Raw genomic sequence first — 12,182 nt, 5'->3', positions numbered from 1 at the left:
GTTGAAAGTTATTTTTCGCTCACGCATTACAGTTATCCAACTGGGTTCTGGCTTCCAAATCAGCTAAAGAAAAGTCTAGCTGACGTAGCTCTGAAGGTTATCTGCAACTTCTGTTTTAGCTGCTTTTACAAGTTTTTGTCTTCAGCACTCCACTGTTTCACTGCAGTTTATCTAAGTGAGGATTTCATATTTATCCCACTTGGGATAAATCTGTGGACTGGTATTTTTCATTGATTTAAAAATTCTCAGCAATGATTTCTTCAAATATTGCTTGTGCCCCATCATCTATTTGAGACTATTATTAGCTATACATTAGACCCTTTGGATTTCTCCACTCTGATATTTTTAAGTTTCTCTTCTGCGTTACATTCTGGATCATTTCTTCTATTTTGTACTCATTGATTCTCTTTTCAGGCCCATCTAATCTTGTGTTAAACCTCCACATTGGCTTATTTTTAATTTTAATTCGTCTATTTTCCATTCCCAGAATTTCTATTTGGTTCTTTTTTAAATATGCTAGGTCAGTTTTTATAATGCCTTGTTTCCTGTAGATATTTTAAAACTTTTTATGTTTTAAACATATAAACATAGATGTTTTATATTATACATGTGCTAATTCCAAAGTTATTTTCTTGTATCTTTGCTGCCTTTCATTCACGATGCTAGTCTTCCTTACGGACTTCATTTAAACTTAAGGCATTCATTTCCTAGGAAAACTGTCTAGTATCCTCCAAAGATTTGTTTACATCTGCCAGGCATTCATTCTGGGGCCCCTAAATTCATAGCTCAAGTTTTGTCTGTTTTAGCACCCAGATAACTTGAATTTGGGGTTACTTCACTTTGCACAAACACTGGAGCAGGTTTGCTTCTGGCTCACTCTTACCCTGACGGTGCAGTCCTTAGCGGCTGGTTTTCTCCACCTCTGGAGGCCTGTATGCTTTGTCCTCTGCCTACTGTTCCAAAGGACTCTCAAAACCAAAGCTGAAATTCACCCTTGGAGCCAAAGAGGCTTCAGCAGTTTCACTTAGATATTGGCCTTGTTACTTAATCTCTTAGAACACTGCCAACTCTACATGCTTCTCAAAAATGCTTTTATATTCTACCTAAAAGTTTTCATTTTCATGAGGAGAAATGCTCAGGTTAACGACGTCTGCCACATTACTGAAAAGGAAATCTAACGTCTTTGTGAAATGTTGTCTATTTCGTAGCATCCTTTTCGTGCTTATCAATATCAAGTAATTTCCCATGTCCTTAAAAACCCTTTGTAAATCTAAATTTAAATTGTTTGACTGTACATGTTATCACAACTCACTTAACCTTTCTGATGTTTGAGGAATTTCTGTTCTCAAATTTTGACTCTTTTAAACACCAATTCTAATAATATGTTTATATCAAAAACTTTGTCCACATTTCTAATTTTTCCCCCCTTAGGACAGAATTCTAGAAATAGAGTTAATGGGTCCAAGAGGTATGATAATTTTTAAAGTTCTCAGTACACACTGCCAATTTCTATAAACTACTAGATTCCCCTCAACCACCACCACCAAGGGTAAGTTGATAACTGAACCATCTCTAGATCAGATTTGCATGTCAATAAGGCGATGTTTACAGCCACATGGAGAATAATATATAAAGGAGTATGCCAAAGACAAGGAAGCCATATATAACTTACTACAGAAAAAGAAAAAAATTCTAAGTCTGAAATATCAGACTAGGTAGAGAAAAGGTAATGATTCTGAAATAGTAAAGCAGTAGAGTGTATCCGTTTTAACTATATCACAAACCACCACAAAACATATAGTGACTTAAAAGGACTACCATTTATTTAACTTACAATTGGCAATTTGGGCTGGGATCAGCCGGGCAGTCCTTCTGGGCCTGGCTGGGCTTATTCATGTAACTGCAGTTGGCTGAGAGCTGGCTGGTCTAGGATGGCTTCACCGCTGCTCCACATTCTCCACAAGACCAAGTTTGTTCACATGGTAGCCAGGTAGGTTTCCAGTAGTGTAGGTGGAAGTGTACAAGGCTCTGAGGCCTAGAGCCTGAGTTGGCATACTGCCATTACCCACATTCTTTTTAGCAAATCAAGAAACAAGGCCAGTTCCAGGTTTGCGGAATTCTAACACGGATGGAATTCCTGACGGGAGGACCTGCAAAGTCACACTGCAATGGGCATGGGTACTAGGGGCGATAGAGAACTACGGCTATTTTGCAGTCCACCACATGGAGTTGTCAGAATGGAATAATGAGAGGGAGGCCTCCAGGAAAATTGTGAAAATCTAGGCTAAATTACAGAATTCTGGACTGAGTATATGTTAATATCATTCATTCCCTGAGGAGGGAAGAAAAGTAATTTTAAATATGAGTTGGAAAATGACGAACAGAATTTTAAACACAAATCTGAAGAAATGAGATTTAGGTTGGTGTTATAGATTTAAGAGTATAGCTAATATCTGAAGCAATGGATATGTAAAGTAGGAGTCCTAAAGACGAAATCCCAGAGAACATCACTTTTTTAAAAACGAGAAAAAATATAACCTAAAGGAGAGTTAGGCAGTATACAAACCAAGCAGGAGTGAGTTAAAAGCAGGAGAGAGTAAATAATACTATCAAGCCTCACAGGATAACATATCAATCTTTTTTTTTTTTAATTTTTTATTTATTTTTGGCTGCAGTGGGTCTTCTTTGCTGCATGCAGGCTTTCTCTAGTTGTGGCGCACAGGCTCAGTAGTTGTGGCTTGTGGGCTCTGGAGCGCAGGCTCAGTATTTGTGACACACGGGCTTAGTTGCTCTGCAGCATGTGGGACCTTCCTGGACCAGGGCTCGAACCCGTGTCCCCTGCATTGGCAGGCGGATTCTTAACCACTGCACCACCAGGGAAGTCCCTAACATATCCATCTTATACTGATTAATACCCTATTAATTTTGGCGAGTGAGTGGTTACCTTGGTGAGAGCAGCAGATGAGGTAAAAGGAAAAGGAGACAGTGACATTGAGGGTATCGCTCAATGGCTGGATGAAGTGAAAGATCACAGAAACTAGGGGAGATTGGGATGGAAATGAAGGCAGTAAAGGAATGATACTGAACAAACTGAGTGGTCAAAAGACTAATGAGTTCACAGTTACAGACCACTCTCTGACATGCTGCTGATTTCATCAGTTCCCACACTCTTAGTGTCTCAGTATTTACACAGCACACCTACAGCAAACAGAACAAAACAAAACCCCACAACAGTTTTACTACATAGTTCAAACAACTCAGTAGGTATTTAAGTACTAACAAACAATTTAGCACCTACTGGACACAACACAGCTTCTCAAACACTGTAATCATACTGGAAATTTTCTGTCACTAATTTTTGTGTGGTATTTGCTTTTCTCACAGCAATTGCTAAAGCCCAGGTTTACAAAGATATGTCATCCAAAAGAATGTTGCAATACAACAGTGAAACTGAAATACCTCAAACTAGTAACTGGGTGGTGTCCAGTAAATATGGCTGTGATTTCCTGAAAAATTTGAAATATCCTGCAGCACCGCTGTGGTTCTCTGTGGTGCCCTGGGGCATCTCAGTTCATATTTTGGGAACCACAGCTCTATCCCCTATCCTTGCTTTACTTCTTCATAGTTCTAACCACCCTACCTATTTTATTTATGTATTTTGTTTCCCTCTTTTAGAATGTAAATTCCATAGGGATAGACATTTTGTCTTTGATAACTGCTGTATCCCAGTCTCTAAAATGATGCCTGGCATATTAAGGTTCTTTGGTATTTGTTGAAAGAATGCCCAGGTGCAGGAGGAAAAAACTCATCACATTAAGATGCAATGACAAAAGCACAGAATGTAGTAATTCATAATTTCAGAATTGGAGCTTTATTCAGTTTTGAATAAAGCAGGTTTAAGTGTAGCCAAGAAAATGGGTGGTTGGATTAGTGAAATTGAATAATGAACCATCAAAGAACCATCTGGCTACTAGGTAAGTCAACCACATAGATTAGTACTAATGTCACCAAAATGATGGCAAGACATGAGATGAAGCGGTATGAGCCAGGTACCAAAGAACAAGAAAATGTATAACCAAAAAGAAAATACTACAAATGAAAGATTTCTTAAGTAAGGGTGACACAGTAATGGGCTGAAAGGGACAACAGGAGGGGGTTCTATGTTCCAGTGTGTTCTAAAGGATCCCCAACTCCCACATCACAAGACACAAAGAAGCAGTGTCCTCGCAGGTGTTAGGTTTCTATTAACCAAGAAGATGAAAAAGATAGTACTATAAAGAGTTTGAGGACGTAACGTATTCGTTCATGCTGAAACAGGGTTCCTGAATGCACTGGTAAGACTAACTTCAGGGCAAGAGCTTTATCTTATTCATTGTTTTATTCCTGGAGCCTGTTATAATGTAAAGACTAATTACTGATTGACGTATGAGAAAAGACTCACTGATCAGTCTATAGACTGATCAGAGAGGAATAGAAGAAAGGACTGAGGGACCCAGCAGCCATACACATAGAGAAAGCACAAGACAGAAAAACAGAGCAAATATGAATTAATTTTTTGAAAAGCTGACATAAACACAATTGCATCTGAAAAATGATTAAGAATCTCAGAGTACAGGTCATGAAGAACCTAGAGGTAAGATGGGAATAAAGACACAGACCTACTAGAGAATGAACCCGAGGATATGGGGAAGGGTAAGCTGGGACAAAGTGAGAGAGTGGCATGGACATATATATACTCCCAAACGTAAAATAGATAGCTAGTGGGAAGCAGCCGCATAGCACAGGGAGATCAGCTCGGTGCTTTGTGACCACATACAGGGGTGGGATAGAGAGGGTGGGAGGGAGGGAGATGCAAGAGGGAAGAGATATGGGAACATATGTATATGTATAGCTGATTCACTTTGTTATAAAGCAGAAACTAACATCATTGTAAAGCAATGATACTCCAATAAAGGTGTTAAAAAAAATCAAAGTACACATACATAATTATATATGCAAGTTGTTTTAGTGTACAATTTTTTAAATTCATGATCCCAGTCACATTCTAAAATGCTTTTTTTCTTTTCAGTGTATAAATTGACTTAAGTGTAAGAAAAAAATAATGAAAGTGTTTTTATCTCCCCATGAATTAGGCCATAAATGAGATTCTCAAGGTAACTACAAATTAAGGGGTCATCTGTTATTAACAAACACCAGAGAAATGTATTAAACATTGTAAAATCTAGTAGACAAATGGTAATATGTATAATACTGAATCCTAAAGCTTCTTTTTAACCTTTCATTGTAAATAAACAATGACTCAGGGAAAAGGGACATTTAAAAGAATAATCATATATATTATTAAAGCAGAAGTGATGAAATTTTCAGGATAACAATGTATTTAAATAATAACCTTGCTGGACTTGAGCTCACCTCCTCATGCAAAAACTCCAAAATCACAATCAGCTGATTTTTCAGCAGAAACTCTACAGGCCAGAGGGAGTGGCATGATATAATTAAAGGAAAAAACCTACAATCAAGAATAGCCAGCAAAACTCTCATTCAGATTGGATGGAGAAATCAAAAGCTTTACAGACAAGCAAAAGCTAAGAGAATTCAGCACCACCAAACTAGCTTCACAACAAATGCTAAAGGAACTTCTCCAGATGGAAAAGAAAAGGCTGCAAGTAGAAACAAGAAAATTCTGAATGGGAAAGCTCACCAGTAAAGGCAAATATATCAAAACCAGCAATCATGAAGAGAGTTACTAATGCAGGATATTGGAAATGCATTTGAAATTGAGACCAGCAACTTAAAACAATCTTGTGTATATATATATAGACTACTAAATCAAAACCGCATGGTAACCACAAACCAAAACTACGATGCACACAAAAAAGAAAAAGCAATCCAAACACAACACTAAAGATAGTGATCAAATCACAAGAGAAGAGCACAACAGAGGAAGGGGGGAAAAGAAAAGGGCCTTCCCTGGTGGCAAAGTGGTTAAGAATCTGCCTGCCAAAGCAGGGGTCACAGGTTTGATCCCTAGTCTGGGACATGCCACAGAGCAACTGAGCCCATGTGCCACAACTACTGAGCCTGTGCTGTAGAGCCTGCAAGCCACAACTACTGAAGCCTAGAGCCCGTGCTCTGCAACAAGAGAAGTCACTGCAATGAGAAGCCCATGCACTGCAACAAAGGGTAGCCCCCAGTCACTGCAACTAGAGAAAGCCCACACACAGCAACAAAGACCCAACACAGCCAATAAATAAATAAATAAATAAAATGAGGAAAAGAAAAAAGACCTACAAAAACAAATCCAAAACAATTAATAAAATGGCAGTAAGAACATGCATATCAATAATTTCCTTAAATGTAAATGGATTAAATGCTCCAACCAAAAGACACAGACTGGCTGGATATGAAAACAAGACCCTTATATATGCTGTCTACAAGAGACCCACTTCAGATCCAGGGACACATACAGATTGAAAGTGAGGGGATGGAAAAAGATATTCCATGCAAATGGAAATTAAATAATAACCTCAGAATTCTACATCTATCAATCAATCATTATAATAAATATAAAGCTAAAGCCATGAAGCTAATGGTTGAACAAGAACAGCATTAAAACGAATTTATACATAAAAAAATTTTTGGCAAAATTTCACAAGCTTGTCCATTTTAGAGCCATTCTTTCTTGTTCAATCCAAAAAACAAATCCTATCCAGCAAGTGCTGTTACTTCAATAATGTAAAGTTTCATCCACTTATGATCCTGATCTGTATATTACAAAGAACATTCATCCCCAGATAAAAGAATATTTCATTAACACCAGGCATTCTCAAAGCCTAAAAGCTTAAGAAATAAATTTTTAAAACCAATGACAGTTAAAATAAGGGGCTCTGAATTTGAAATGCTTTGTTAAACTTTATTGTATAGACTAAAATTTTGGTTTCCTGGACTCAGTAATACTAAACTGCCTATTGGGTTTAGTGGCTTCTTGCATCAGCTCCTGCAACTGTCCAATTTGTTCATCACGAAAGTCATTAAGTCTTTCTTCTGGTAGGGAGATTCCAAAACATGCTTTTTCAGTTGAATTGTGTCTGTTTTCATTAGCTTGTTGCCATAGCACCGCTGCATATGCCTAGTAAAAAGAAAAAAAATTGAAGGTTATAGATATTAAAATGAGATCTGTATTCATTCATTTAATGTTGAAGAACTTAAAGAATCCTATCACTGAGTCTTGTGCATTTGGCAAATAAGACACGAACAATATAGAGCTGTGTCTTTACTATTCAGTGATAGTTTCAAAATACATATATCTTATTTTTAGCATTTTAAGAGTTTTATTACCAAAGTCCTGAATCTGGAAATCTAGAAGGTTCAAGGCAGGTAGGAGTGGTCCATGAACGGGCTTCAGGAGCATGCATAAACCACCCAAAAATCATACACAAAGTTGTATGTACATAGTTCTGGGGCCATAACTTTCATCAGATTTTCAAAGGGGGAGTCATGGGTCTTATAGGCTTAAAAGTGGGTCTCAAAATTCTTTAGGTTCATTCCCCTGTCTTCAGTTTAAAAACAAATTTAAATCATACTTAGAAAAAATTTTCAAACCTTTAAGCTTTCAATATTTAACAACCATCTTTGCCAGAAAAAAATTCTACATTTTTCACACTAATTTTTCTCTCATTCTTTTAATCAGGCAGGAAGTACCACTGTATTTCAGTTCATGAAGTTAAATGATGTGCACCGTCTGGGTAAGTAAACAAATTAGTTAACTCTGGATAATGCTGCTATTGTATCTGGTTTAAGATAATTAAATTGCTTATAACTATTAGATACCAGCATCACCAAAGAAACTTTAATTTCAGATATTCCAAACCTTTATTTGAATTGGAAATAATATATTTGTCACATTTTACAGAAACCCATTTCATATAATACTAAAAAACTGCACACACCCTAGGGCTTTATAAATTCCACTTCTAAGTATATGCCCCAGAGCATAGTTTCTCAACCTCAGTACTATTAACAAAGTGTATAATTTGGATAATACTTTGTAATAGGGTGGGTGGGAATCTGTTTTTGCATTGTAGGATGCTTAATAGTGTCCCTGGTCTCTACCCACTAGATGCCTGCAGCACCCCTCCTCTTAGTCTTGATAATCAAAAATGTCTCCAAAGACTGCCAAATGTTTCCTTGCAAGCAAAACTGCCCAGGTTGAGAACTACTGTCCTAAAGACACTTTACAACATGTGGACAAGAGGCATTCAAAGAATGTTCATTGTGGCATTCCTTATAAAAGCAAAACATTGTTTATTAATAAAGTGTTTAGACACTTCTTTATAATCCATTAAGTAATTAAATGTCTGTATTAACATGAATAAATCTCTAAAATAATCAGAATCCAAAAAGCAAGTTAAAAAATGTATACATTTGTAGAAATAGAAAAACCAATACTCAAATTCATATGAAAATGTGAGAGGCCTTGAAGAGCCAAAACAATCTTGAAAAAGAAACAAAGTTGGAGCATACACAGTTCCCAATTTCAAAACCTACTGGCTTTAGGGTAGATATATAGAGAATAATGGAATAGAACTGAGCATCCAGAAATAAACCCTTACATATACGGCCAACTGACTTTTGACAATGGTGTCAAGTCCATCAGTGGGGGAAAGAATATCTCTTCAACAGATACTGCTGGGAAAATTGGATTTCCACATGCAAAAGAGTAAAGTTGCATCCCTACCTCCCACCATATACAGAAATTAACACAAAATGGATGAAAAACAAACATAAGAGCTAAAACCATAAAACTCCTGGAAGAAAACAGGGGTAAATTTTCATGACTTTGGATTTGGCAACAAGTCTAAGATATGACACCAAAGGCATAAGCAACAAAAGAAAAACCAGATAAAGTGGATTTCATCAAAATCAAAAACTTTTGTGCATCAGAAGACACTCAGAGTGAAAAGAAACTGCAGAATGGGAAAAAATGTTTGCAAACTATGTCTGATAAGCATTTAATAACCAGAATATGTCAAGACAATAAAAAGACAACTCAAAAAATGGGCAAAAGACTTGAGTAGACATTTCTCCAAAGATATATAAACCATCAACAAGGACATGAAAAGATACTCAACATAATTAGTCATTAGAGAAATGAAAATCCAAATCACAATGAGATACCACTTAAGTTCCTCAAGAAGTTAAAGAATTACCATCTGATCCAGCAACTCCACTTACAGGTATATACCCCAAATAAATCAAAGTAGGAACTCAAACAGATACTTGTACATCCATGTTCATAACAGCATTCATTATTCACAACAGCAAATACGTGGAAACATCCATCAACAGATGAATAGATAAATAAAATGTGGTGTGAACATACAATGGAATATTATTCACACTTAAAAAGAATTCCGATATATTCTACAACACAGATGAAACTTGAAAACATTATGCTAAAACTGAAATAAGCCAGACACAAAAAAACAAATATTGCAGGATTCCACTCATGTGAAATATGTAGAACAGGCAAATTTATAGAGACAAAAGTGTAACAGAGGACACCAGAGGCTGGGGGAGAGGGAGTGGGGATGTATTGCTTTTGGGGCACAGAGTTTGTTTGGGTAAGAAAATGTTTTGGGTATAGACAGTGGTAACCGATGAACAAGACTGTAAATGCAATCAATGCCCCGAGTGGTACACTTAAAAATGGCTAAAGTGGGGCTTCCCTGGTGGCGCAGTGGTTGGGAGTCCGCCTGCCAATGCAGGGGACACGGGTTTGTGCCCCGGTCTGGGAAGATCCCACATGCCACGGAGCAGCTAGGCCTGTGAGCCATGGCCGCTGAGCCTGCACGTCCGGAGCCTGTGCTCTGCAACAGGAGAGGCCACAACAGTGAGAGGCACGCATACCGCAAAAAAAAAAAAAAAAAGGCTAAAGTGGTAAATTTTATGTTATATGTATTTTTACCACATTAAAAAAAAAGCTATGCAAGGAGTTCTACTCCCATTAATAGTGCAGTACCTTCTATCAAACCAACCCTCCTGCAGATGACATAAAGTCTACACAAAATATAATCAAACAACAATCCCAAGACACTGGAGAGCAACCAAATCAGAAAGTAGAAAGGAGCTGACAGAATGGTGAATGGCAGGGAACACAGGGTTAGACTGCCACTTTTATGGCATCTTTTCCGAGGGAAGATGCCAGTTGGTGCTGCAAGGTTACTGAGGACTCAGAGCACAGTGTGGGAGAACAGCAGCAGCTGGAAAGTAAGAAAGGGAAATCTCAGAAAAAGAACTACAAAAGGGGAACCCCAAATTCTGCAAATAAACTCTGCCAAAATCTCTGGCTAACCCTTTAACTAAGCATGCTCATGACAGACTAAAGCCCAGCTAAGGCAAAAAGAACTAAATAGACACTTTTTGTCAAGGGGGACACAGAGTTTGGAATCTGAGTTCTGCCAAGTTAACTGCTTGATAAAACAAAAATCAATACACTTTGGAAGAACACAGTGGAATAATGTCTCTACAATGTATCTATCATTCACAGTGTCCAGAAAAAAATCCAAAATTACAAGAATCATGAAGAAACAGAAAATGTGACCCATAATCAAGAGAAAAGGCAATGCCTGAAATGGTTCAGACATTAAAACTAGCAGCAAAGGATTCTGAAGCAGCTATTATTTATGTTCAAATACATAAAAGAAAATGTCATAATAAATGCATAGATGAGAAATCTCAGCAGAAAATGAGAAACTGTAAGAACCAAAAGAAAACTCTAGAAGTCTAAAATGCAGTTATCTGAAATTTAAAAATCCTCATTGAATGGGTTTAAGAGCATACGAGAGATGAGAAAAGAAAGATTCAATGAACTTGAAAGTATGTCAGTAGAAATTATCCAACCTGAAAGTGAAAAACTATTAAAAATGAACTTAATCTATATTCCTGTTTTTGTGCCAGTACCATACTGTCTTGATTACAGTAGCTTTGTAGTATATTCTGAAGTCAGGGAGCCTGATTCCTCCAGCTCCATTTTTCTTTCTCAAGATTGCTTTGGCTATTCGGGGTCTTTTGTGTTTACATACGAATTGTGTGATTTTTTTGTTCTAGTTCTGTGAAAAATGCCAGTGGTAGTTTAAAAGGGATTGCACTGAATCTGTAGATTGCTTTGGGTAGTAGAGTCATTTTCACAATGTTGATGCTTCCAGGAACATGGTATATCTCTCCATCTATTTGTATCATCTTTAATTTCTTTCATCAGTGTGTTAAAATTTTCTGCATACAGATCTTTTGTCTCCTTAGGTAGGTTTATTCCTAGATATTTTATTCTTTTTGTTGCAATGGTAAATGGGAGTGTTTCCTTAATTTCTCTTTCAAATTTTTCATCATTAGTATATAGGGATGCAAGAGATTTCTGTGCATTAATTTTGTATCCTGCTACTTTACCAAATTCATTGATTAGCTCTAGTAGTTTTCTGGTAGCATCTTTAGGATTCTCTATGTATAGCATCATGTCATCTGCCAACAGTGACAGCTTTACTTCTTTTCTGATTTGGATTCCTTTTATTTCTTTTTCTTCTCTGATTGCTGTAGCTAAAACTTCCAAAACTATGTTAAATAATAGTGGTGAGAGTGGGCAACCTTGTCTTCTTCCTGACCTTAGTGGAAATGTTTCAGTTTTTCACCATTAAGGATGATGTTGGCTGTGGGTTTGTCATATATGGCCTTTATTATGTTGAGGAAAGTTCCCTCTATGCCTACTTTCTGCAGGGTTTTTATCATAAATGGGTGTTGAATTTTGTCAAAAGCTTTCTCTGCATCTATTGAGATGATCATATGGTTTTTCTCCTTCAATTTGTTAAGATGGTATATCACGTTGATTGATTTGCGTATATGGAAGAATCCTTGCATTCCTGGGATAAACCCCACTTGATCATGGTGTATGATCCTTTTTATGTGCTGTTGGATTCTGTTTGCTAGTATTTTGTTGAGGATTTTTGCATCTATGTTCATCAGTGATATGGTAATCAAGACAGTATGGTACTGGCACAAAAACAGAAATATAGATCAATGGAACAGGAGAGAAAGCCCAGAGATAAACCCACACACATATCGTCACCTTATCTTTGATAAAGGAGGCAAGAATATACAGTGGAGAAAAGACAGCCTCTTCAATAAGTGGT

The 12,182-nt window shown here is 37.1% G+C and overlaps 1 protein-coding gene across 2 annotated transcripts in view; it reads right to left on the bottom strand.

The window, feature by feature from the left end:
* Positions 1–6,899: 6,899 nt before the first annotated feature.
* The window catches only part of SDHAF3 (succinate dehydrogenase complex assembly factor 3), an 82,640-nt gene continuing 77,357 nt past the window's right edge, over positions 6,900–12,182 (bottom strand). For both annotated transcript variants that reach the window (XM_004265563.3, XM_033420450.2), the window contains one exon: positions 6,900–7,129. In XM_004265563.3, coding sequence (XP_004265611.1) covers positions 6,926–7,129 — 204 coding nt within the window. In that variant the 3' untranslated portion in view covers positions 6,900–6,925. The remainder of the gene's footprint in view (positions 7,130–12,182) is intronic.

This window comes from Orcinus orca, chromosome 9 (genome assembly GCF_937001465.1).
Source record: "Orcinus orca chromosome 9, mOrcOrc1.1, whole genome shotgun sequence".
NCBI classification, from domain to species: domain Eukaryota; kingdom Metazoa; phylum Chordata; class Mammalia; order Artiodactyla; family Delphinidae; genus Orcinus; species Orcinus orca.
Note: the sequence above shows the minus strand (reverse complement) of the source record. Positions and strands in the feature narration are given on the sequence as shown.